This window comes from Manis pentadactyla, chromosome 4 (assembly GCF_030020395.1).
Source record: "Manis pentadactyla isolate mManPen7 chromosome 4, mManPen7.hap1, whole genome shotgun sequence".
NCBI lineage: Eukaryota > Metazoa > Chordata > Mammalia > Pholidota > Manidae > Manis > Manis pentadactyla.
Window position 1 is genome coordinate 124,648,898 of NC_080022.1, and position 26,268 is coordinate 124,675,165.

The 26,268-nt window shown below is 41.0% G+C and overlaps 1 protein-coding gene and 1 long non-coding RNA gene across 5 annotated transcripts in view; one reads left to right on the forward strand and one right to left on the reverse strand.

Annotated features, from left to right (window-relative positions):
* LOC118932395 (protoheme IX farnesyltransferase, mitochondrial) overlaps window positions 1–19,328 on the reverse strand; it is a 124,125-nt gene extending 104,797 nt beyond the window's left edge. The window contains exons 1-4 of one of the 2 annotated variants that reach the window (XM_036925821.2): window positions 19,182–19,301; window positions 15,998–16,111; window positions 14,823–14,956; window positions 12,724–13,045 (exon numbers count right to left, since the gene is read on the reverse strand). In XM_036925821.2, coding sequence (XP_036781716.2) covers window positions 12,724–13,045; window positions 14,823–14,915 — 415 coding nt within the window. In that variant the 5' untranslated portion in view covers window positions 14,916–14,956; window positions 15,998–16,111; window positions 19,182–19,301. Of the gene's footprint in view, window positions 1–12,723; window positions 13,046–14,822; window positions 14,957–15,997; window positions 16,112–19,181 lie in introns of both variants that reach the window. The other variant, XM_036925820.2, reaches the window with a different exon arrangement.
* A 24-nt stretch (window positions 19,329–19,352) lies between these two features.
* Window positions 19,353–24,002, forward strand: LOC118932405 (uncharacterized). Of its 3 annotated transcripts, XR_008997149.1 has the most exons (3): window positions 19,353–19,859; window positions 23,372–23,525; window positions 23,620–24,002. It is a non-coding gene; the product is annotated as an uncharacterized LOC118932405 (long non-coding RNA). The 3 variants fall into 3 exon arrangements; XR_008997148.1 differs by lacking the exon at window positions 23,372–23,525 and having other exon boundaries at window positions 19,361–19,859; XR_008997150.1 differs by having other exon boundaries at window positions 19,378–19,859; window positions 23,372–24,002.
* Window positions 24,003–26,268: the final 2,266 nt, after the last annotated feature.

The following is a 26,268-nucleotide window of genomic DNA, read 5'->3' on the forward strand; positions in this document are numbered from 1 at the left end:
TGATAATTAGGCACCTGGGTAAGTCTGACCCCGCAGGGTTGAGAAGCAATCTTTGGTCCCCTCTAGAGATTCAGGTAACATGCCCTCCATGGAGCGAGATCCCCTTGCACTTGAGAATCTAAGAGGACTCCCAGGTGTCATGCTGACAGAGCACTTCTCTGCTGGGAGGTTGGTGGGGAGAGGAAACAGATAGAGGGGAGAAAAGACAGTGATGGGTGAGAATCCATACAAACTGGGTTAGCAAGTTCCTATTCGGAGAATTAAGCCTATGTTTTTGCTTGAAATGGGAGGCAAGGTAGCTTGCTAATAGTGAAGAGGGGGCTGAGGAGAGGGTGTTGAACAAGTTCTCCAGATAAGAATTCCTCAAAGTCTGTTTGGGAGACCATCTGTACCAGGTCCAGCTAATAAAATACAGATTGGTAGGTCCCACCCAGACCTGGAGGGATGGAGTTTGCAGAGATGGGGCCCAGAAATTTGCATTATAATAAGCACTCCAAAAATCTCAAATGGAAATGAAGTTTAGAGCCACTGAAGATAAAATAATGTTCTCTAGGTTGACGGGGGAATTTGGAGTGAAGAAGAAAACTGAGCAAAGCACCAAAGGCCTCTGTGACTGTTGGAATGTGACGAAGTCAGAGAGGGAAGTGTCAGGGTGCCACCTGGCTGTTTTCCTCGTTTAGCTGAATGTTCACTGTCCAGTGAAAACTTGTTCACGGCAGACATGGACTGGAGCTGGTCAGCTCTCCTCTGTTGCTGGGTCCTAGACTGACAGTTCCCTCACACAAACGCATCTGATTACCAAGATAATAGGGAAAAGCTGCTGACACATAAGTGCGCATCCCCACCCACTACTCAGAAAGTGAAAGTCAAGTTGGCAAACTATCTTCACTTAAATACACTGCATATGAAGTGCACACGTGTGGTGCCAGTCCCAGAGCAGACAAGGGGTGGCATTTGTTTTTTCCTTTGGAACACTGGATAGTGGAGAGGTTGGGCAGTCTCACATCCTTTTCGGAAGGGGATGTACTGCATGACGAGAGAGCCTGGTGGGCACTATGTAGACACAGAAAAGTTGGCTATTGACAGAGTTGACTAGGCTGGATTTCAAATACTTCGGCCTTTAAAATGATAAAAGAAGAATTTTGCCGTACATTACAAGCTCCCCTTGCAGCTGGAGGTAACCATGTTATATAGTACTGGCCAATGAGATACTAAGAAAAGTTCCTATCAAGAGCTTTACTTCCCAAATAAAAAGACAAGTCTTGTAAGGAAGTTCCTGCCTTCCCACACTGTTCCCCTGCCTTCCTCGTTCTTTCTGCCTGGGATGCCACATGATGACGGGGGAGTGGCAGCCATCTTGTGGTATTGAGAACAAAAGCCACAACTAACAATGCCAGAGCAAAAAGGAGAGAACCAAGTATGTTGACAACACCCCTGAGCAGTAGCTCAGACTCCTTGATACAAGAGAAAGATAAACCCTTTATTTATTCATTTATGTGACTATTCTTCAGTTTTCAGATTCAGCTGAGCCCATTGTCAAGTTGTTTTCTTCTCTTCTTTAAAGTTGTCAACATTTTTTGAGAATGGTTATCACCCTCATATTTATCTTTACGTTTCCCTAGCATCTACCACAGCATCTTACAATCAACTCAATTAACATCAACTGTTAAATTGAATACAATTAACTCATCAGAAAACAGATCAGCCTAGAGGTATTTTTCATCTAAATCAGAACACTGGCTCACCCCCACCACAAACCAACTGACATGAAGGAAAAAAATAAAAATCAGAGAAAACCCTGCATCAGCTATAAATTAGGTAAAGAGAAGATACTAAAACCCTGAAGAAATGTTTGTCAAATAGAGTACAGATGAGCCTAAATTGAAGACAGTTGTTGAGAGCTGAATTTATTAGTTTCATTATTTGAACAGCAAAAAATCAGACTACATAAGTATCAGCGAATAAGAAAACGGATAAATATGGGAAAGGAAGGTTATCTGCAGTACCCATTATTCCTTCCTATATGGAGAGGAAGGAGCAAGGAGCAGAGATGCACCACAGGCAGGATGGGCCCACTGTATGACATGCCCCTGCCCCGTCACAGCAGGAGTGTTAGAAGCCACTGCACTGTTACAGCGAGAGGAAACCAAAGCCATCACACCAACAAGAAAGCAGGGCTTCACTTGGACATAACTCTGAGAAAAGGCAGAAACGCTTCTGGGCAGCTTAATCCAGGGTGGCAAGACGCCCCCTACGCTACACCTGGTACAGGGTTTTCTTCCAACTTCGCAGGTGGCAGTGCCAGAGGAAGGCTGGCACAGGAAGGCAGCAGATTACACTGAAACCAGGCATGGGAAGACACTGGCACTGTTGTTTCAAAAACACCGAAAACACCTGCTGGAGAAAAAGTTCCCTTGCTGGTAGCTCCCTCTTCATCTCCTTCAAGTCACAGGAACGTTATGCCAGTAATGTAAACAGAGAGCCTCCATCCTCCGGCTTAAAATGCAAGAGGAGAGGTTCCAACGCCACCAAGTCAAACTGTTTGGTGATGAAGAGAAATCCAACCATGCATTCATTCAGTCAGTACAGAATGGCACCCACCATGTGCCGCATTCACTCAGTCAGTACAGAAGGGCACTCACTATGTGCACTGCACCAGGCATGGAGGACAGAGACACAAAAAGACAAAATGCCCTGTCCTCCTGGAGCTGACACTCAGTTGGAGGTGTGACTGTCTGGAACAGTTTTGTCTTTATTCAGAAACAGATAAAGATGAAGAGGTACAATGGGTCAATGTAAGCCTTATGAAAAAGATTCTACAACACAGAAGAAAAACACAGCATGGAAGAAAAAGAGGTTGAATGTATTTGGGAAAAGAAGCACCTTAGAATCAGTAGACTAAAACTCCTCATAAAAAGGAAGGAGCCAGGAGGCAGTGGCTGTGCCAGCCACACTCACCCCATCATACCCATGACAGTTGGGATGTAACAGGGACTCAATGAATAGCAGGTGAATGAGTAGGAAATGTAGGAACAACAAACTCCATGAAACAGATAAAATGGGTCAAGGAAAGTGTACAGAAACAAAAACTGTCACAGAAGAATGTTAAAAGTCAGGGGAAGTAATAACAAGTAGCAGCATAAAGGCCAATCACTGCTGTACCTAACACATCTCACAGGATCATTCATAATGAAGCAGAAAACCATAGTGAGGAAAACAAGTGGAGAGCACAGAACGAAGAGGCAATTCACACCAGCAAAGGAAATAACTGGTGTAACTATGAAAAAGGAGATAATCTCACCATTATTTGATTGGTTATCTGAAAAACTCAAGAATCAACTGAAAAAATATTTTTTAATATTACAAAGCTAATTTTTCAGAAGTATGTATAACCTATTTAAAGAAAACTATAAACCTTGAGAGACATAAAAGTTTTGGATGAAGATGATGTAATACAGCACAGCTCTCAATTCATCCCAAATTCATATGTACACATGTTGAAATTCCAGATTCAAATACTAACAGAATATTTTGGTGGTTAAGGGGGATTGTACAGGGACAGAATTTTACAAATTCTTAAATTTGTGAGTATGACATTAATACTGGTTAATGGCATATTTAAAACTGGGTACATCTCCACCTTATATCATGTACTGAAATATATTTCCTATAAATGAAAAATGTAAAAATCAAATCTTAAGATTAAAAACATAGATAAATATTTACAAAACTTTCATGTGGGAGAGGCTAAGCATGATTAAAAACCCAGAAACTACAAGGAAAAATACTGACAGATCTGATTACACAAAATTAACATATCTCCACCAAAATAACAATAAATGAAACCCTGAAGGAAATAACATAAGATATGATACTTACAGTCAGTATATATAATTGGTTCAAATCTCTCATATGTAAAGATCTCTTATGAACAGTAAATAAAGACAAACACTGAAGAGAAAAAAGAAGGCAAAGAGGCCACTCACATAAGTACAAACCACCAATTAATATATGGAGAATAGAGAACCTCACCAGCAGTTTTAAATACAGATTTAAAAACTCAAGTGCCATTTTTCACCCATGAAACAGGTGGAGCTATTTAGAAAAATATCTATCATTCATTGGTGAAGGTATCCTAAGATAGATGGTCATTCTGATAATAGCATAAACAGGTAAAATGTAATTTGTCAGTGAAAATCAAAAGCTTCAAGAATATGCAGACCTCCTGACCCAGCAAGACAATCTAAGTGGAAGAGTGGTAAACAAATACTGGTGTGACCACACAGTGGCATGCTATATATATATATCCAATAAAAACAAAGATGTACTTCTAAGGATCTAACTTTCAGAAATAAATGTGTACAAGGACATACATATGATAATAAAAATCATCTGTCTTAATAATAAGTAAATGGCTCAACAAATCCAATGTATCTACACAGTGGAATGCCAGTAACTTAAAAAAAAAAGGAGGTAGACTTAAGTATAGTGATGAAGAAGCATGTCTGTGATAAACTATTTAGGGAATAAAGCAAACAAAATGTGTATTATGACCCCATTTTTAGAAAACAAACATGGAAGAAACTATGCATGAATAATATGAAAACAATTAACCTTTCTTGAACCTTAACTATATGCTAGATTCAGTACCAAATTTTTTACCTGCATTACTTTATCTAATTGCCATAAAAATCCTATGAGGTAGTATTATTCCCATTTTACAGATGAAGAAACTGAGGCTTAGAGATGTGAAAAATATGTGCCCATCATCACAAGGTCAATGAATGTCATTAACAGATCACAACCCTGCCAGTCTGACTCCAGGGATTGTGTGGTAACATTACAACACAAATGGCACAAAAAAGGTTCAAAAACTGTATGCAAAAGTTTGGTGGCTACATGGACTGGAGGGGACTTTTTGTATATTATAATGTTTTTTGTCTTAAGAAAACACTACTTTTAAATTTTTTAAAAGGTCACCAAAAACAGGATAAACATTGGCATAAAAAGATATGCAAAGAGTAATAGTTTTTTAAAATTAAAGAAAGCTTTTACATTATAATCTTACACTTATTTAAAAAACAAAAATATATGAATGGGATGTAGAAAAAAAATTCTAGAATACACCAAAATCATCAAAGTGGTTATTATTTTGTTGTAGGGAGATTCCATTCTTCTCATTTTTGCTTATCTGTATTTTCTATTTTTTCTAAAAGTAAACAATAATAAAAAAATACTACTTTAACATTTAATAAGCATATATTATCAAGGTAATTATTTTTAAACAAACTAAATTCAAGAAATTATAATTTTACTCAATATTTTTATGAATTGTGAAAAATCCCTTATACAGTATCTGACAGCTAAAGACTACAGTAAATTGACTTTTAAAAGTTATACAAGCAATCTAAAGTAAAATTGTATCTTCCATTCCTTTTAATAAAAAAGCAGCTTTCTAGACTCTAAGGCGAAAAAAATTTATACATTTATAGACTGTAGTTTATATCAGCTCCATCAATAGCACAGCCTATTGGTACTAATAAACAATCTATTTTAGTGTACTAGTCTCAGAAAATGTGTTATAGCTTTTCAGCACAGATGTTACTCAAGAAAAAAATTTCTGCTTTTTATTGACCTATATTAAGTATAAACTCAGTTGAGTCACCAAAGCCTCTTATGATCCTAATCCAAATACAATTTCTTCAATCCAGTGTGGTCCTTGCAACAAACTCCAAAAACATATTGTAAATAGCTCAACTGGAAAGAGAAACTCAAGGGAGACATATTATTATTTCTTTATAAACTCAGTCTTACTTCCTTTCATAGGAAAGAAAAAAAAAAACTTTAAAATGGCATGGCCAGCAAACACCTGGCCCAGATCCTGGCATAGGTGCCAAGGCATCAGCTGCTGCCACCCAACAATTATACAAATGAAATATAAGAATGATCACTGTATGGCCATTTACTTATTCTATAGTTAATTATCTTCAGTATATTACAGCTATAAACAAAAGGAAGACTAGTTCTATAAAAGTGATCGCTGACTCCCAGATATTTCTGCTTTGGCTATCATTAGCTATAAATGAATTGCCCAAGATGTTCAAGAGTCTGAAAGAAATCAATTGATAGATATCAGGGATTTTCTTAAAGAAAAAAATCCTGCTGACTCTAAGACACGTGTGAATTCAAGTAATAAACTAAATAGGAAAGTGAAAGGTCAAATAAGAGGGTAGGGGTCACCCAAAGGGTGCTGCCTGTTTAAATGGAACAAGCAGAAGGAAATGACTTTAATTCCATTAGCTCATCCAGAAACCTGGGGCATGGAATATATACAGTGATACAGGGAGACATTTACTGCCCTGGGACTCCTCCATCTGTGGCTGCAGGGGAGGCGGCCTCTCCCTCTTCCTCGGTGTATCCTGCTTTTGCATACCTCTCTTGTGTGGTCCAGAGCCTGCCCACTGGCTTCTCCTGCTGCCAGTGGTGGGAAGGGCTGCTCTGGATCTCCCTAGGAGACTTCTCCCCACATCCAGCCAGACCGCTGGGTCTGGGACCAGCACTCTTCTTGCACAACACCTACTTCGCTTTCTCAAAGGGTGGGCCAGAGCCACCAGCATCAGATCATCCAGCATCCTTGTCAGAAATGCAGTTCTCTGGTGTCTGCCCTGGGATCTGAATCCCTGGGGACAGCAGCAGGAAGTGCCATTTTAACACATGTGCCATGTATGCTCCTTAGCACACTAGCAGGTGGGAATCAAGGAGTCAATGTGCACTACAACACAGTATGTAATATTAAATGAGTAATTAAATCATTGCTTTAGAGGTCAAACACCATGCTTTGAATATCAAACCCTACTTCTGGAATACCTATTCAGATACACAACACTAGAAGGTATGAGAAAGGAAAAACAATACAACAGCCAGCATGAAGGAAAGATATGCACTCCTCGAAAAACACTTGAGCCTAAAACTTTCCTGTCTGTTCCTAAAGAAATAAACATTACGAAAACAAACTTTAAGAAATTATGTTAAACTAATTATTTAAACTACTTCATTTAAGACTCTAAGAGGAAACACTGCTAATTGTTTCCTGACTTAGCAGCCAGACGAAACGGACTTCCCAAATGCCAAATAAAGTCCTCTTTCCAGCCAGGCATCTCAGTAGACATTTTGCATTTGAAAGTGCTGACTATGTCCTTCACGTACTGTGTCTTCTCTTTCAGCTTCTGTGACAAAGCCTTTTCCTGTCTTCCTTCCTCTGACCATTAATTTCCTTGTAGGCTCCGTTATACTCTACACAGTCCTTAAAAGGCGATGTACCCCAAAGTCCAGTCCTTGGCCTTCTGCTCTGGTCCCTCTGGGCACACGTGCTGACCCTTGGCAGCCTTGTACAATACAGCAGCCTCATGGGCAACTCCTCTCTGAAGACGCCTCCTTCTTCCAACCCAGGGCCCTATCTGGGCTCCCGTCCTCCACAGCCAACTGCCCAGTGGCATCTCCACCTGGATCTGCCAATGGCAACTCAAACTCCATGTGTCCAAAACTGAACTCCATTCATGCTGGCTTTCATACCAGAAGGCTGTGAGTTTTTGTAGAGCTGGGGCAGCAAATTTAAATGGCTGTGGGGGCACCCAGTACCAAATTTATTTTTTATTTAAGAAACAAAGGTATAACTCTTCACACAGTCACTTCTATGTAGCTTGCAAATGTTATCTCATTTAATACTCAGAACAACTCTATGGAGCAGGTAGTGTTATCCCTGGTTTATAGATGGGTAAACTAAAGAAAAGAGAGATTATGGAACTTGCTCAAGGTCACCACTCCACTAGGAAAAGCCAGGACTTGAATGCAGACTCTGGCCCAGAGATCACTACACTATGCTCTTCCAGAGAACTGGGCCAGCTGTAGGATAGCACAGAGCACAGGGACTGGAGGACTGGAGAATGCCTGCTTCCTCTCACGGTAGCCAAACCTTTGCAACTCCACATCCTAGACCTTTTATTTTATGCCTCCTCAGTACTCTACCATATCTGCCTATGGTTCTATTCATTTTATTCCCTCAATATTTCTCTCTCTCCCCTTTCTCCCTTCCCCACCAGAGCCTTAGTTCAGCCCCAAGCCATTTCTCAACTGCCTACTACTGACCTGTTGGTCATCATCCTTGCCTCCCACTAATCTATTCTCTACAGCCAGGATCAGCACTTTTTCTCTAAAGGGCCAGACAGGTAATATTTCAGGCTTTCCAGTTTTCTGTTGCAATTACTCAGCCCTGCAGATATAGCATGATGTCAACACAGAAATGGATGCGGCTGTGTTCCCATAAAACTTTATTTACAAAAACAGGTAAATCTTGCTCAACAGTACTACCATCAGTTTTCTCAATCAATCCTGGTCCTTATACTTAAATATATTTGACGTAGTCCCAAACGTTAGAGAATATGATAAAAATGTAAAAGCACCAGAAAAAAACTTGAGTGAATTATTTTTATAAACATAGGGTTGTGAAAATTGAAGCATAAAAAAAAAAGAAACCTAATAAATTTGAACATCTCAGTGGGGCCAAATAAAATAACAAAACTAACATCACAAAGTAAAAAGAAGAAGCGAAATGAAAAAAAAACACATTTTAAATGTGTATGACAGATGAAATGCTAACTTTCTTTATAAAGAGCTCTAAAAAAATCACTAAGAAATGACCAAGGATATAAGAGGTAGAGAATAGAAGGAAAAATACAAATGATCAAAACAGAGAAAAAGATGCTAAATCCCACCAAAACTTTAAAAATGACAATATACATAAAAATCTTTTTCAGTTATCAAATAGACAAAACTGGTAGACTGCCTCTGCGTGAGCACAAAGAACAGAGGGAATCAGATTCCCACATGCTAGTGGAAGGACTGTAAATTACCTTTTTTAAGGAACAAACAAGTCAAATATCAAAATTAAAATTTTCAAAGCTAGCAATTACATTTCTAAACACTTATTCTACAGATAACTCACATAAGTACACAGAGACTTATTCTACAGATAACTCACATAAGTACATGAAAGTAACCACAGAATTGTTTTTAACAGCAAACAACTGGAAACACCTTAAACGTTTACCTGTAGAGGGTTTGTTAAGTAAATTATGGCAGTTCCATATAACGGATTGTATATAGTAAAGTAAACATTGCCAGTGAGAGCTATATTGTTCAGAGAAAATAGCAAGTTGGAGTTCGCTACTACTTGTGTTGTACGTGTGTGTGTATGTGTGATGATCCTATTTCTATTAAAATGTATAATCGTATCTTTATCTTTATGCTGCATATTTATACATGCACAGGCTACATTTCAAGCAGGGGTTTACTTAAAATAGAGGGAAAGGTACTTTTTCAGTTTAAGATACGTGCTTCCCTATAATTTGAACAGTTTTGCAGTAAGTTTATACTAATTCAGTAGTCATTTCAAGCCACTTAAAGGGTAATTAAGACAAAGTCAAGGTGATTATGTCCCTCCAAAAACTTTCCTGGACTTTCCACTGCTGAGGCATAAGAGTTAAACTCTTCAACAAGAAATACTTGCCAACGTGCCAACATGGCCCCGCCTGACTCTTCTCAGCCAGCATCTCTTCTCCATGACCCCAATCACACTCAGAGCATCCCACAGTTTTTCTGAGCTTCTCTACCTTTGCACAGGCTTCTCCCTCTGCTCACAATCCTTGCCTTCTCTGCTTAGTAAATCCTCACTCACCGCAATCCCCTCCAGGAAGAAACAGCAAGCCCCTCTCTGGGTGGCCACTCTGCCATACACATACATGTGCTGTAACACCTGTAACATTAATTTCCCTAATGATGCATATAGTAATAATAGTATTAACTATAGCTAATAAGTACCTATGAGGTGCTGGGCACACAGGCGTTTCACACTGATTAGTCATTCAATCCTCACGATGATGCTGTCAAGTAAGCACCATTGTTTGTTTCTCAGGTAAAGAAACTATGGCACTCTAACGGTAAATAAATTGCCCAATATAACACAGGTACTAAGAAAGTGCTCTGGGTTTGAAACACAGATGTATCTGACCACACCTGTCTTCTTTTTGTATATTTGGATATGTACAAAATCTCCCCACTATCAACCTCTTGAGGACAGAAATCCTGTGTGTTATGTCTGTATCTCCAGCATCTAACACAACGGGGTGCACAGTAGACACCCAATAAATACTGAAGGCAGGCAGCCTTATCATTAAAAGGGGACTTAATGGGTATCATCTAGCTCCAACCACTACACAATGCAGGACCACTTCTCGGCTTCTCTTGAAGGTGATGTGCTTCCACCTGGATGGTGCCAATGACAAGGACCGCTACAAATACGGATCGCTCTGCTGAAAAAGCTCCCTCCCACTGACGGGATCTGCCACTGTCAGCACACGTGATCTCCTCATCCTGCCCCATGAACTACAAATCAGCAGCATTGTTCTTTCAACTAAGCAGAGCCACAGACACCTGAAGATGGCTATCCTGTCTTCATTCTCCCTTCCTTCACCATCTTTCTCCCCCCAGCCTCCTGTTGTCCAAGCAGAACAATCTCAGTGCCCAAGTAACAGGGCTTCAACTTTTCCTCGCAGCTGCCCTCAGTTTTCTCTCAGAAAAGCAAGTTCCTGCCAAGTGAGAAGCACAGTGCCCTGAGAGCTGGAAGTACTCCATCGGCAGATGGCACGACTGCTGCCCTCCAAATCCTACAGGAAACATACATTAAAGAGACAATCAAATGTTTGCCTGCAACTATTTAGAAGCTAACCTTTGAGGGTCAGGCATACTGTTGGACACTTTAAATGTACTAGGTGATTTAATTCTTAAATGAGTTATTAATATTCCCACTTACAGATGAGGAAATTGTCTTAGCAAGACTAAGGAACTGCCCAAAATCTCACTGGCTAGTATACGTCATGGCCAGGATCTGAAATTCAGGTTGGCTTTGACTTCAAAGTCATATTCCGAGTTTAGGGAAGGGAGACTGGGGCCAAGGGCAGACTCAGTGGAGTATCCTTGAAAGGATCTAACTGGACATGAAAGAGGAAGGAAGAAAGAGTCTGGTGGGGTGGAAGGCCTAGCCTAACTGGCAGGGCAGGGTTGAGGACAGGGAAGAAAGGGAAAAAAGTCTATTTCTGGGGAGGACTTTAATCATTTCAGATTTCAGTATTCCTTTAAAATCAGGCAGAGTTGAGGCAGGAGGCAATGTGGAGGAATGTAGACTCTTGAGTAGGTTAGGAATATATGAAAACAACGTTTTAGGAAAGGTAGTCCAGCAGGAGAATGCAGAACAGTCAGGAGCTGCTATGACAACAAAAGGCCTCATATGGTTTGGACCCCAACTAGGAAGGCAGCTGCAGAAATGGGGATGAGAAATCTCAAAGACACTACAAAAGACCCCAATATTTATAGCTGGATGTTAGGCCCGAGACAAAGGAAGAATGAGAGCAAAGAATTAAGAATGATTCTAAGCTTTCTCACCGGGAAGTGAAGAATGCTGGTATCACTGACACAAATGGGATGATGAGAGGAGAGGTAACCTGACTGGGAGGCAGACACTGGGGTGGGCACGCTGAGGTGGCGCACAAGAAGGGAGACGCTCCCGCTCTTGATGCCTGTAGCCGGAGAAGCCTCACCAGGGTGACATACTTTTACTCATATCTGCAGTCATTCTGAACATGTCAGCAACCTGACACTGGTACCACTTGTGTAAAGGAAAAAAAAACAACTTCTGCACACTTATGATGGTTCCCTGCTCAGCTGTCATAAAGTGCTGAGACCTATTTTCAAGGATACCACATGGAATTAGTCTCATTGCTTAGAGTCACACTACATGTCTTACTATGATTCTTCAGCCCTTTGTTAAACTCCCTATGTCTATTTGTCATCCCCCCAAAAAGGATTTATTTAGGTGAGATTGGTCACTGAGGTAAGAGGCTACCTGCTTTACCTCCTCTTACCCTGTATTTCTAGCTCAATTCCTTTGAAAAACAAACATCAACCTTCCCCTCATTTTCTCTGCTCTCAAAAGCCTGTCTCATCCCTTCATTTCCTGGTTTTGACTCAGTAACATTATTTCCCATTTTCTGTCCCCAAAGAATACCTGGTTTAACTTTATTATTCATCCATGTATTTTGTCTCCTTACTCTAATCCAAGAAGAAAGGGAGAGACCACGTCTTCAGCCTACAGGATGACCAAGAATCTACCTTCTCAAGTTTCCAAACCTCTTTTCAGAGGACTGTACACTCTCGTGCACCTGGGATAATCCCAGAGGCCCTACACTAAGCAAAGCACAGCAGTGAGCTGGAAGTCCCAGTGGCCCCCGTGGGTCACCATGCATCAAGCACAGTGGCCAGTCCCTGTTTTTTCAGAACTCAGAGAGGACTTGCTATCTTACTGTGATTTTAAAGGATGGTAGGTATAAAAACACAAAATACAGAAAAAGAAGCAGGATATGCACTCTACTTTAATTCCAGGTAAAAGAGAGCCTATTTTTAGTACAATATATTTAGTGCAATGCTACTTATAGTTTGTGTAAACAGAATTCCAAAAATTTGATTTTGAATCCCCATCAAATTGAAGAGAAAAAAATGCTAAGAAAGGATCTTCAGTTTCAAAGTATTCCCTTTGGAGCAGTAATAAAATCAGCTTTTGTTTAACTAAAAATAACATTTCAAGTAAGGATCTACACAAGGAAAACAAAGTACCTGTGAGTTTGATTTTGGACAGTCGAGCCAAAATTCCTGGTAAATCATCCACATGTAGCTTCATCTCTTTCCATTGCTTTTCATCTTTTGTCTCTTTTCCAACATCTACTGAGCCTTCAATGACTGAGGCAGATTCTAGTTCTATCAGTTCCTTTTCATTTCGGTTTCTGGACACAGAGAGGGTAGTGGGTGAAAGGGGTCTCATCTCATACACTTCTGCTTTGGCCTGACCCAAAGACGTTTTTTCAAGGAAAGGAGATGCCACTGGCTCTGGCTTCGGTTTTACTTGCTGGTAGAGGCTTCTGTTCAGTTGTGTGACATACTAAATAGAAAAAAGGATATCTTACTATAAAGCCAAGGCCCAAATGTTCTGACACGGTTGTCTAGTAACACCTTCCACCAGTTCAACTTCTGCGGTGCTTGAAAGATTTTCTTGCACCTTGATAAATATGTGCTGAATTAACTAATTGGAATTATTAGAATATTTAGAATGTCTGTTATATAGAAATCACTCTACTGGGAGATATGGTGAAGACAGTTAATGCCTCAGCAATGGTTATTAAGTTCTGTGGTTTAGAAAATCCTTGGAATTTAAGTTCCTTGAAAGAAAAATAAATTTATTTCTTATTCACCTCCTCCAGAATTTTCCCCAGTGTAGTTTCACATTCCAAATACAATGAAAATATTTTCTACAATCAATAGCCCAAGTCAGCCTGTTGACCTTCCATGCTTCTAGGCAACAGTCCAGAAAGCAGGTCCGTGGTACGGCATAATCCAGTGCGAAGTGACATTACAGTGCTGTTTCCATGGAAAGAACAAGAGTTTGAGTTGGACAGTCTCTATTGTTTACTAGCACAAAGTAATAACTACTATTAATATTTGTGAGGCACTTTATAGTTCATATAATATAATCTAATTTAAGTGTCTCAACAGTTGTTAAAGAAAATGGATCATTATTAGTCTCTCTTTCTTTCATTTACAGACAAGGAAATCTTGGCTCGGAAATAAACTGGCAGAGCCAAGAGTCAACAACCAGTTAGTTACAGGCAGCCCAGGGCCTTGAGCCACCTATCCTGACCACTAGTTAAGTGAATTGCCATTATATCACAAAGGCTTGAAATCATATATACTAGTTCTCTGCTAGAATTACAAACTCATGAATGAATCTAGAGTTCTATTTACATGAAAAAGGCATAATACATATTTGAGTTTTCCTTCTAAATATCCATTATCCTCGATGTCCCCACTTTAAATATGAACATTTCTGGATATTTAAATGTCTTATCAAACAATTAGTAATAAAAACAATGTAATAAAAAAGGAGTTTTATTAAAATTTTAAGTTAATTTTAAGTTAAGTCGGCATTCTAAGTTAAAAATAGATGGCAATATCAAATATGACTTCAGATTATGAATTTGCTATTTTTTCATGTTTGCATTATAATCACAGGTTTTTAGCTATCATTTCTCCATTCTATGGTTCTTTTTGAGAAAGCAGCAATGCCCTTCACTGGTAATTAAGAGTAAGCTGCCATGTGGCCCACAGTACCATGGAGCCAAACAAGATAAAGGCCTACAAGATTAAGATACATTATCAACATCCACTGTAAAATGCCTAGCAAATTACAAAAACTCCATTTGTTTCAGTCTACTCAGAGTGCATGTGTTTGAAAGACTTTTAAAGGCACTGCTGATGTAAGAAAATAGAAGAGTCACACTGCAGAAGCAACTATATCTGTATGACTGATGTATTCACACAACTTCAAAGATAATTTTAAAAGGTGTATTATAAAAGTTCAGCTTCTCCTAATTTTAGCCTCACTGATATATGCCAGAAGTTTTCAATCTGTCTCCAAACTTAAAACTTAATCAGTAAGTTCTAGATCATACTTTTAACCTCAAACACCAGAATATTCTGCTTTCAGTTAAGAAGAATTGAAACAAGGAGTTAAAATTTTGGATAAACTTAAGAGGACACTAAATAAAAGTCCTTTTCAAATGTACTTCTTACAACTCTTCTTATAACAGGAATTGCTGAGACTCCTATATTCAGAGGAAGTAAAGGCAGGCAGCATCAGAGTAAGGATGGTCTGAACATACCATGCGCTTGAGGAAGGTGAAGTGCTGAAATGTAATCCACTGCTTATTGACGCTCCTGAAAAGATGCACGAACTTGTGGGGGGCTTCCTGCATGGCTCTCCTTTCTAGATACCAGACACATCCTGCTACCCGACCTGTGATAGAGAGAGGAAAAGATGTTCAGATGATGACTGCTCCTCACCAAATCGTGAACACATTTACCTGGCAGCAAGCCAGGCACTGTGGTCAGAAATGCATGTGTGATGGCTCTGAACTTTAGAATGGTCTAATCGAGGTTTGTGAATAAAAACAATTTATCAGTTCTACTCACTAAGTCAGTGTAATTCTCCCACATGGCTATGGAAATTTTTCATTTCAGGGCCATTATGCTTATATTATACTAAATGTTGACATACTACAGATATTTTTAAGACAATAAAAAAGATCAGATTACTCACTTTTAAAATGGAAAATAAGAATAGTTTTTCTTAATAAATAATGTAAACTGGAAGATAGACTTCATTTTAATATTTTGGCCATGTTAGGTAAGACAACTAACAGGGAAAAGGTAACAGTCCTCAATGAAGTATGACTCTTTTTAATCTAAGGAAGAAGCTATTTTTGTCATATCCAAATTTGGCTTTTAATCTGCCTCTAAACTTCTCAAATAACAAATCGAATGCTTTCATTATGGCCTCATCCCAGTCAAGCCTTTAACAGTACAACACTACAGATTCTCCCACCTTTACAAAGTCTCTACTCCCAGGGCTTCCATGATGCTAAAGGTCCCTGGTTCTATGCCACCTTCTGTTCATCACTTCTCAGTTTCCTATGGTGTCAACTCTTGCCATGTCTGCCACTTTAAGGCACTGTGTTCCATGTTCTAAACATTACACAGTCTCTGAATATATGCAATTATAGAGTAGATCCAATCTCCAACTCATTTCTAGGTTCATTATGTCTATTTCCAATTCTCTCTTAGTATCTCCACGTGTATGGGTTGCAGTATATCTTTACAAACACTTTATATTCTCACCCTTATCTCTACTCTGCTCCCTACTGCAGATAATGCCAGTACCTACTTAAGAACTCAGGAACATACTGGACTTTCTTCCTCACCTAACAACATCAAGTCCAGTCAACTCTGAAATGTAGGTCAAATCTGTCCACTTCTTCCTATTCCTACTGATACCGACCCTTATTTTACATTTGGACTCTGGTAACCGTTGAGGGATTCCAGCCAGCCATCCCAACTTCGGTAATTTCCTTTCTTCTCCAACTCAAGTTCCATAAAGCCAGTGGTTTTCTTCCTGAAGCCCAGAATACATTTTATTCACCCAAACATGTAGAGATTCCCTGCAGAGAGATTGTCTTACTATCCTACACTAAGCACATTACACAATTAGTTCACCTTGGCTCTCTTGTCTCCTTGCTTGCAGTATCTTGCTTTCCCCCTTCTACCTATCTCTTTTCAACTACTTTGTCACTCAATGCTCTTTTTTATGGAACTTTTTAGTGCAAATTGTTTCTACTGTCATACTTCGTTAGTTCCTTGATGTCAAGGACTCTCCTTTACTAATTCTGCTGCAACAGCTACCAGGGTACTTTCCATATAATAATAAAATGTCTGAGGACTGGATCACCCACGTAGCTTATCCAGACTGTGGGAAGAACTATCACTGCCCTTTGGAATGTATGGCAATGATCTTCGACTGGAGATGAGTCAGTTCCTCCCTGAGCCCACATCCTCAAACCCCAAGTAATTATGAAATGCCTGCTTTCCTCTTATGTGAATACATGGTGCCTATGTACGCATACAGGAAGTATGAAATCAGTCCTCTGACTGAAATTGACTGTGAAATCAGTCCTCTGATATTCAAGGTGTGTTATTTTTGTTGCTGTTTGGATTTTTTTTTTACGGTGTATATTTTTCCTTTTTGGCCTTGATACTGTTTTTTGGAATAACAGTTTTTCAATACTAAAAGATTATGTTCAGAAGACATCAAGGTTTTATTATTCTGGGCCTTCATTTCAAAACCTGTTTTGAGTTCATTTGTCATTCATTGTCAGATGACAAATGCATTTTGCTGAGGGAAAGAACCATCTTGGAAAATACTTCTCAAGATTAAGTAGGTCAAACTAAAGTTTTTACAGAATCGTAATTCAAAAAAAATAAGCTAGGAAACTGTACTTGTAAATGATGAAAACACTTCATTTAGTCAAAACATATCAATCTCTATGAATAAGTGCCTAGAAATAGAAAGACATTTCAGCCCTAGGTAAGTGAACATAGGTTTGAAGATACACAGGGCTTAACAACAGATACATAAAAAATCTGGAAACTTGACCATATCCATTATTCACCATTAACAATGAGTCATGATTACAGGGCTTTCAAAATGAGGTGAGCAGACATATAACTGAAAGGTCCTGGCAATGTTTTAATGGCTATAAAATCCTCTGAACTTTTAGGAGCAAAACCAGACATGACCTCCGGACATCCAGCAGAGTTCTCGTTTACCTTTTTGCCACCGCTTCCCACCATGCTGCCTCCATATCAAGCCCCTGTAGCGGGTCTTCCAAGTGGGTCAGACTAGGTTGTACAGACTACTTACTAGCATTTTTTTGGCAATTATGTTCATAACTTTAGGAAGCTGCCTCTTAATTCCTCCCACACAAGCATTGGAAGACTTATCCAGCAAAAAAACCACATGAACCTTACGCAGTCCACTTACTAGAACTGGGGAATTCTGAGCAGTCAAATAAAACTGTCCTATAGAGAACTGAAAAATACAGAACTGAAAGGCAGAAAAGATAGTATGAGGAATGCACAGTAGAATAACCTCCATAAAAGGTGGTAATTCAAGTAATGAAAAAGGATGAGCTCTCTAAGAATTGAGAGATAGAGTTAGGATCAAAGAACACTCACTGTCAGTAACCATAAAAGGTAACAAAGAAAAAATCAAGAAGAATCACAGGCCTTTTAGTTATATACAATATGGAAAACTTCAATCATACACAATAGCAAAAGACTATAAAGAGCCCCCATTACTTCTCCTCCAGTTTCAGCAATTACAAAACCATAGCCAATCTTGTTTCATGTGTACTCCCCCTCATTTCCCACCCTCCTCCCCTCTTTTTGAACCAGAAGGGACCTTTGAGATCATCTAGTTCAAATGCCTCATTTTATAGATGAGTAAACTCAATCCATAAAACAAATAATATGCCCTGAGATCAAACGGCCAAAAGAGACCCATAAAATAACATTATGAGAAAAGAGAAAGAAAAGAATTTCATAGAGCCACTGTGCTCAACATTGCCAGATGCTGCAGAGAACTTGTGACAGCTGAGACCTGAAAAGTATTCTGGGATTTGACCAAACGGGAGTCCCTGGCTTCTCCTATCCATCTCCAGTATGGACCACCAGCAACACATTTCTCAAGAGCCATTAGTTACCATCTTGAACTCTGGGAGCAAAACAGTTCTCAGCCTCCTCTTTAAAACCTCCACAAGACAAATTTCATTCATTCAAAAATAATTACTGAGAGACAACAATGCACACCAGGTACTGTTTGGAGAACTGGGGACACGGGGATAAACCAGGCTAAAACTGTCCCTTGCTTCACAAGGTTTAAGTTCCAACTGGAAAAAACATAATAAACCGGCATATAAACAAGTACAGACTGTGCTAACCATCATGAAAGAAACAGTGATGTGAGAAGAGGGGCATGGAGCTCTGCTTTAGATAGGGCGTCAGGGTAGGCCTCTCTGAAATGGTTAGCATTGGAACTGAAACCCAGCAAAGGGCCAAGGAAACGCATTCCACCTTCAACATACAGTGGTTACAGGCCCTTCAAGTCGGAGGACTGTATGAGGGGCCTCGCTGACCGCAGAAAGCCGAAAGTCTGCGGGAGACTTCAGCAGGCTTTCTGCAGCTGTCATCATGACCCTCTTATACTGGAACGAGGCTTCCGAGTGACAGCAAAACACTTGCCTGTCCTCACGACGGTAACTTATCCTTGTCATTTACGAGAGGCAAAGAACCGAGGCTCTGCTAAGCCGAGAGGCTCGTGGAGCCCCAAGGTTCTCCTCCGTCCTCTCTCCTCCCGCCTCCAGGATATGAAAACCCAAAGCAGAACGAGACACCGCCCCTCCGGGGAGGGGACGCAGGCGGTGTGGACCACCGCGACCACACTTCAAAACTAGACCCTCGCTCCGTGGCCTCTCCGCTTCAGGCCACTGCAGACGTCTCTCCCCCGCACCGGCGCCCAGCCGACCTCGCCAAGGGCTCCCAAGGTTGCAACCAGCCGGAACCACGGCGTTACACGTGACAAAAAGAGGAGAATTTTCCAAAGTCGTGTCCGAGGGCGCGTGCAGTACCTGTCAGGAGGCGTGAGGAGAGAGTGTGCGGGGATGCGGCCATAACGCGCGAGTCTGGTCGCTCCCTGCAGCCCCGTGCCCTCTCTCCTCACCGGCTGCTGGGCGCCGCCATGTTCCTTCCCCGCCCCCTGTGGGAGGGGAACACTTCCTTCTCGTCACTTCCGGCGAGCGGGCCGTGGAACGGTACTGTTGTCGAGCTGCTGCTCGGGACCGGGCGGGCGGGACGGTGCTACGCCAAAGGCCGGAGGCCTGAGGTCCTTTTGGGAAATGCAAGGAGACCGGTGTGGCCAATATAACCGAAGGCAAGGCTGAGTTTTCCAGGCGTTCTCGTCCGCGCACAGTGACTTGGTGGGACGGGCAGGGCCTGGCTGCGGGCTGCGCGCGGGCATTTTAAAGTTATATTAGGGATCTTTCTTGGTGTCAGAGTCGCCCAAAGGAAATGGTTCTGGGGACGATACCTCCACCTTCCAACTGATCCGTTATAGTTTTGCTACAATGCTTGTCAGGCTGCAAGACCCGTGAGCTGGGGTGCTTGTCCCTAAACCACCCCAGGGAGCGGAATCAGAATACCTGAAGATGAAGGAGGTGCAAATAGTGGTTAAGACCGGCTCTGGAGTGAGATGGGTAGTCGCGTCCTGACTCCACCTCCTGGCCTTCTGACCTGCTTGAGCCAGTGACGTAAGTCCTCTGAACCTCAGTTATCCGGCGGTACGATGGGAGTAATAATAGTATGTAACTTACAGGATGGTTGAGAGCACTGAATAATGGCTGTCCAATGGCTAACCAGGCGCCTACTACGTATAGGCACTAATAAATTATCGTTAGTGTTGTGATGACTAGGGCAGATCTTGGCAGCGTTCCCTTCATCTGTTTTTAATTTTGGAGTTCCAGTAGCACTGAAGAAAAGAGATCCAGCTTTTGGAAAAGAAGAGAGAAATAGGTAACTGGGTTCTATAAGGGCCATTTCCGTCTGTCTGCTATGTTAAGGGGATACTTGTTTTGGTTCACCTCAGCTAACATTAGTGGGCGCTGAGGATGCTGAAAAAAATTGACTGTCCTCATCCTGTAGGAGCTTACATTAGACCAAGGGGGTCAGAGGAGTTGCCCTTGGCGTCAGTGTGGTAAGGGTAATGTAGAAAGTACTGCAGAAACACAGATGCATTACAGTTCTGCTGGGTCAGGAAAGGCCTCAGAGATTTAAACACCATATTTTAAACATACTGAGGAACAGTGGTTTTCCTGCATACAAGGAGGGGAAAGGGTAGTCCAGGAAGAGAAAAACAACATTGATTGCTATGTTTAAAGTTTTCAAACTCCTTGCATTTCCAAGTGCTTTTATAAACATTTACTATTCATATCCATAACAAATCTTTATGAGTAACATGTTTAGGGCTCAAAGAGTTTTAAATGATCTGCTCAAAGTCACCTAGATGCTGAATTCCAAAACGAAGATCAAAATCCCTTGCTACCTGTTACTATGTCATTTTCACCATACCATATGGCCTTGTACACCTACTCATCTTGAAGTATCAGAGTTTCTGTGGTTTATAAGCGCAGTATTTCAACTTTGGCTGCCTATCAGAATCACCTGTAGGGCTTTAAAAAGTACAGATGTCTAAGCCACTCCCAGACTTATTAAATCAGAAGGGGTGTGGATTGTATGGAAGGAACTTGTAATTTTCTTTTTAAAGCACCGCGGGTGGTTTTGGTACCAGAACTGAGAATTAACTGGATTCCAGCCTTTATTTTTTTTAACTTTACATCACAGCTATATCTAAAAGGTCAATTACATGGATGTTGTATTTCATCTACTCAGAAAATATAAGTTCCCAAGTTCTTTAGGCTTATGATAGACAAGGAGTTTAATAGACACGTTCCTCCTTGGCCAACAGATTTTTCCTTCGCATAATCCTTGCTGAAAATAGGGGCAAGATGTGAATAGGGCAAAGCTCAGCAGCATAGGGCAACCTATGAATGAATGCATAGGTTTTCATTTATTAAGAGAAACCAGAGTAAATGTTTTCTGGGAAAAATGCTTTGAAAATGAACACATCCTAGCTTGATTGGTCAGGAAGTGCAATTATCTGTCGAATATTTTTCACTAAGTCTAGGTCAGTAGCCTCAAAGCATACTCTCTAGAAAATTAATCTCTGGAGATGCTTCTAGAAAGGAGGGTTCCATGGCTATATACATTGATATTTGCCACCTATAGATGCAAAGGAGGCTATGATTAGCTTAGGTCAGTCAGAGTCGATCATTGTGGACATCAACATACTGCTGTCCCAAATCAGATTAAAGTCATGTTAAAACTGAGTAAGTAGGGAATGGATGTTAGGTAGGCACCTAAAATGTCATAACTTTGTTGAACCTATTTTCCAAACATTTTCAACACTACCCATTTTGTGAAATACCATGAAAACATGGGAAATGCTAGCCTTGTACATGTGTGTGCACACGCACACACAGCCCAACTCATGAATGATTTTGGAGATTGGAATATGTTCGTATTGACAATTTTTACATATTCTAAGGTGAATCAGACTTAGTTTGCAACTGTCTTGCTTCATTAGACTTAGTTTTCCTGGATAGGTTTCTTTAGGAAACTCCATATATAAGCTCTGTCCTTTAATCAATGTAGATTAGTAGGATTTGTAGAGATAGACTTTAGACATCCATGCAACTCAACTTTCACTTCATAGATTTGGAAACTGAGGTCCAGAGAGGTTAATTTACTCTGAGTGATTCTGTCTCCAGATATCCAGGCCAGCATTTTTTCATCTCATACTGTCTGTCCTGTCCCATGCTCTACCTGTAGCATCTTCACTAATGAAATGATGTGCAACATGGATATTACTGGGCATGCTGCTCAGAGTCAAGCTTTTGGAAAGATAGTCAAAGGGATTAAAAGACTACATTTCAACTTCACATCATCTCTTTGGAGTCGGTCTCGTGAGATCCCTGGTCTTTAGATTTTCCTCTCGGAACATACTCCCCACCCCTACCCATCTCCCTGACGGCTCCTTCCCTGATCCCATGATTTGGGGAGTGGGTGGTGACAAGACAGGCCTGGGTATGTTCCTGATGGGAAAGGGGCCCAGGAAAAAGGTGGCTACCCAGACTTCCAGTCAGACAAGGTCCCACCAGGTCCAGTTCTGCTCACCAGAGTTAGGGCTTCCCCCCAAGTGTATGTGTCCAGACTTTTATGTAATAATAAACATGGCTTTGATCTGCCTTTATCCTCCTTTAGAGGCTTAGTAAGGTAACTGCTCAGTAGTAGGCAACTTGGGGGCAGAGACCCTGCCTTTGGCTCTGTCTCCATGACAATGCTCCTCAGTCAGGTCTGGTCACCAGGAGAAATCACAGCATATTTGAACAGAGAAGTTAGCATAAGGATAACACTAACAAAGTTGTTAACTAGGTAATCGGAAAGGTGAAAAGAGAGCCCTGAGGTGTCAGAGAGGCAGCAACTGCAGGAAGCACCTTCCTGGCTGGGGGATCAAAAGGAAGAGGTCAGTAGTATTACATTTTAGAAACTTGGAGGATGAGGACGCTGCGTTCTGGGGCCTCTGATCTCCGAGGGACACCTGGCTGAGCAGACGTGTGAGGAAAGCTGCACACGGGGCTCAACTGCTGCTGCTGGAGTGAGGAAGCAGAGTGAGGCTCATGGACTGGCCTACAGACCTGGAGTTAGTAGGGGGAGGAGGGCCCTTCTCACTCACTGCTGTCCTTTCTTGGCAAAGCCAGACGGGAGCCTGCAGGAGTGTGGCTTGCAGACTCCCAGCTCCAGCGCATGGGCACAATGTACAAGGGTCAGTTTGGAGCCAGCGCAGGTGACTACTGCCAACTGATTTGAATAGGTGGTCCACTCTGTGGACAGGTTAGAGCTTTCAAATCAGCCTCCTTCGAGTTTGAGTAGCTTGAATCAGTTGTTCAGATCTCTGAGCGGTTCCAAGGTGACTGACAACATCAGGGTAGGATCAGAATCCAAGATTGCTCAGGCGGAGATTCCAGTTCTGCTGTAACCTGCCAGCTGTGCCTTTCCATCTCAGCTTCCTACTCATGAGTTTCGGGGTACCAAGAGTGAAAAGTACAGGTCAGGGATGCAGGAAAAGAAAAGCAGTGGGAAAACACACCACATATATAGCAAATTCTCTTCCCTACCATGGCCTTCTCCCTTCTTTAACTAACAGACTGATTCTGTTGAGGGAAGCAGTATGCCCAGCTCCAGGAGGTGAATCGGATTGCTTTAAGTCAATCAGAGGAATCTCAACTTGAATTTCCAGAGTTCCTTCCAGCCAGAGTGGCCATGTTGCCCAGTTCTGGTTAGAGAGGAGAAACCTGCTGGTAAGGTTTCTGGGAATAATTTTGTTTGCTGCTGAAAGAGCCCAGCATGCAGAGGGAGGTGCTCTTTCAGCCATTCCCTATCTTTTATTCTTAGGAAGCTGGGCTGAGAATGTAATTCCTAGCACTGAGGCAGCTGTCTTGCACCTATGAAGTAGCAAGCTTGAGGACAAGAAAGCACGCTGAGAGAGGCAGAGCGGAGAAAACAAAGCTCAGTTTCTGGATGAAATTGTTGAGCCACTGCATGAAGTCTGAAACATTATCTGCAGGCTTATTGCTATGAAGCATATTGCTCTGCTCAATCTACCATCTAGTTTCTGTTCAGTGCATCCTGGATGATAAGTTCAACAAGTAGAACTGGAACCCAGCAACCTGGGGCATCAAAGCGGAGGACAGATGATATGAAGAGACAACTGAAATCATTTCAGATATCTGAAAGGCATGTCATGTTTAACAAAAATAAAAACAATTTGAATATGGTGGCTGTTTCTGTTATGATATAAACCCACAATGGTTTAAATAACACAGAAGTAAGCAATTCTGTGCAGATAACTTTTTGCTTGCTCTTTACTGTGCGCCCAATGTCTGATAATGTCAAAATATCCTTCCTCACATCAGGAAAGATTCCTTCCTTTGTTCCCTTCTGGGCATCTTGGAGCCTACTGAAAAACAGGACGAAATGTTCCAAGTGCAGCAGGAAACAAACCCTATCAGGTGCTCCTGGTTGAGAAAATCATGACCCATCAAGAGTACCCACGGACACACATTTTCCTTTAGCAACTAGGAACCCTCAGAAATGCTTCTTATATGTTCTGGTAAATAACCTGCCAATATTATAAAAACAGAATTCCAAGACCCAAGGAATACTTGATGAAAGTGAATTAGTAAGAAGGACCCCAGAAAAGTTATTCCCACAGCAATAATTAATAAGCTACCAGGAAGGCATGGAAATCATGTCTTCTCTAAAATTAGTTACTAATTCTCATGTTTAGATCCTACATTGTACCTTTAAGATAGTAGCAGAAAATGGAGATACTTATTTCCTAAAATAAATATCAATGCATATTTATAAAAATAATGCTATGTATTTAGCATTTACTGTATATTAAATGCTTTATGCACTTTTCATGAGAACCTGATCTGCATTATTCCCATTTCCAGATGAAGAGCTTGAGACCTTAAAAGGCTAAATGATTTCCCCAAGTTCACATAGCTAGAAAGCAAGTGCCACACCAGAACTTAAACCTGATTCCAAAGCATGTGTTCTTAATCCTAAAATGGGACCATCTCCCGTGTTTTATGTGTCATAGGCTCCTCATTATCTGGCATTTTTCATACTAGTCTAGGGCTTCACATTTCATCAAACTAGTGGAGTTATTGAAGTTTGGCCTAAAAAATTACTTCATTTTACATTTTCTGACTTGGGTTCAATATCTTTTGACCTCAGTTTCCGTATTTACAGAACAGAAATACTAATGCCAGGTCTACCACTTAAATTGCATTGTGTTTTCAATGCTTAATGAGGGCTTATGTCTGGACAACTCTGAATAATACTCATACTTCCTAAAACCTACTGAATCAAAAATCTTTGGGGGTGGGCCCGTGACTCCACAGTGAAGAAAAATGATATTACTGTTTTACAAAAATCATAACCTTTGTGTAAAAATGTCAAGAATACAGAGAAAGACAGCATTCCCAGGAGAGAGGGCTACCGAGGGAAGGTATTGGTAGGGATGATGATGTTAACACAATCAGCCTATTCTTTTATTAGGATCTTCTTATGTGCCAGAATTTACACATTGTGTCTTACATCACATTTTACCTCAACATTCTTACATTATTCACAATTTAAGATAAAGTAATTAAAGCTCATAATCTTTGAGAAATCTGTTTGTATTAGTTTTCTAGGGCTGCTGTAACAAAGTATCATAAACTTGGGTGGTTTAAAACAACAAATGTGTGTTGTCTCCCCATCACAGGGGCTGGGAAGTCTGAAACCAAGGTGTGTGCAGGGCTGTGCTCCCTCTGAAGCCTCTCGGGAAGGATCCTTGCCTTTCGGTTTTGGTAGCCCCAGGCATTCTGTTCCTTGTCCTGTGGCAGCAAAACTCCAGCCTCTGCTCTGTCTTCTCGTGACTATCTGCCGTCTGTGTCTCTGTTGTCTTAAGGTATTCTATGTGTGTCTGTGTTCAAACCCCCACTTCTTGGATTAGGACCCATCCTACAGACCTCATCTTAATTTGGTTACATCTGCAGAGACCCTATTTCCAACTAAGGTCACATTCACAGGTACTAGGGGTTAGGGCTTCAAAATGTATTTTGGGGCTGGGGGATACAAGTAAACCCATATAACACTGTTCAGGGATACAGTGATGATTAAAACGTGGAACAAGATTTGAACTTAGGGTGATGCTGGAATCTGGCCCCTTAGCCATCAGCCACCACACCTCCTTTATCGGTGGAATGCACGTAGGGAAATGGTGCTACAGTGCCTTGAGGAGGGAGGAGGGATGGTAAGTGGAAAAAAGTCTTGCAACTGTTGAATAAAAATTTATTTACAAGAGGGCAAAACTTTGGGTTGGTCTCAGACATTTCCTCTGCAACAGTTGGATCCCAAGTGAATCCACAGGGTCTTGAGGCGGGGAAAAGTAATGAGCTAAGAACTTTATCCCCAGCAATTTGTCTTTAAACAGGACAGGCAGGCATTCCCAGAAATGCAAGGGCTCAGAAAATATTCCATTTGCTGAAA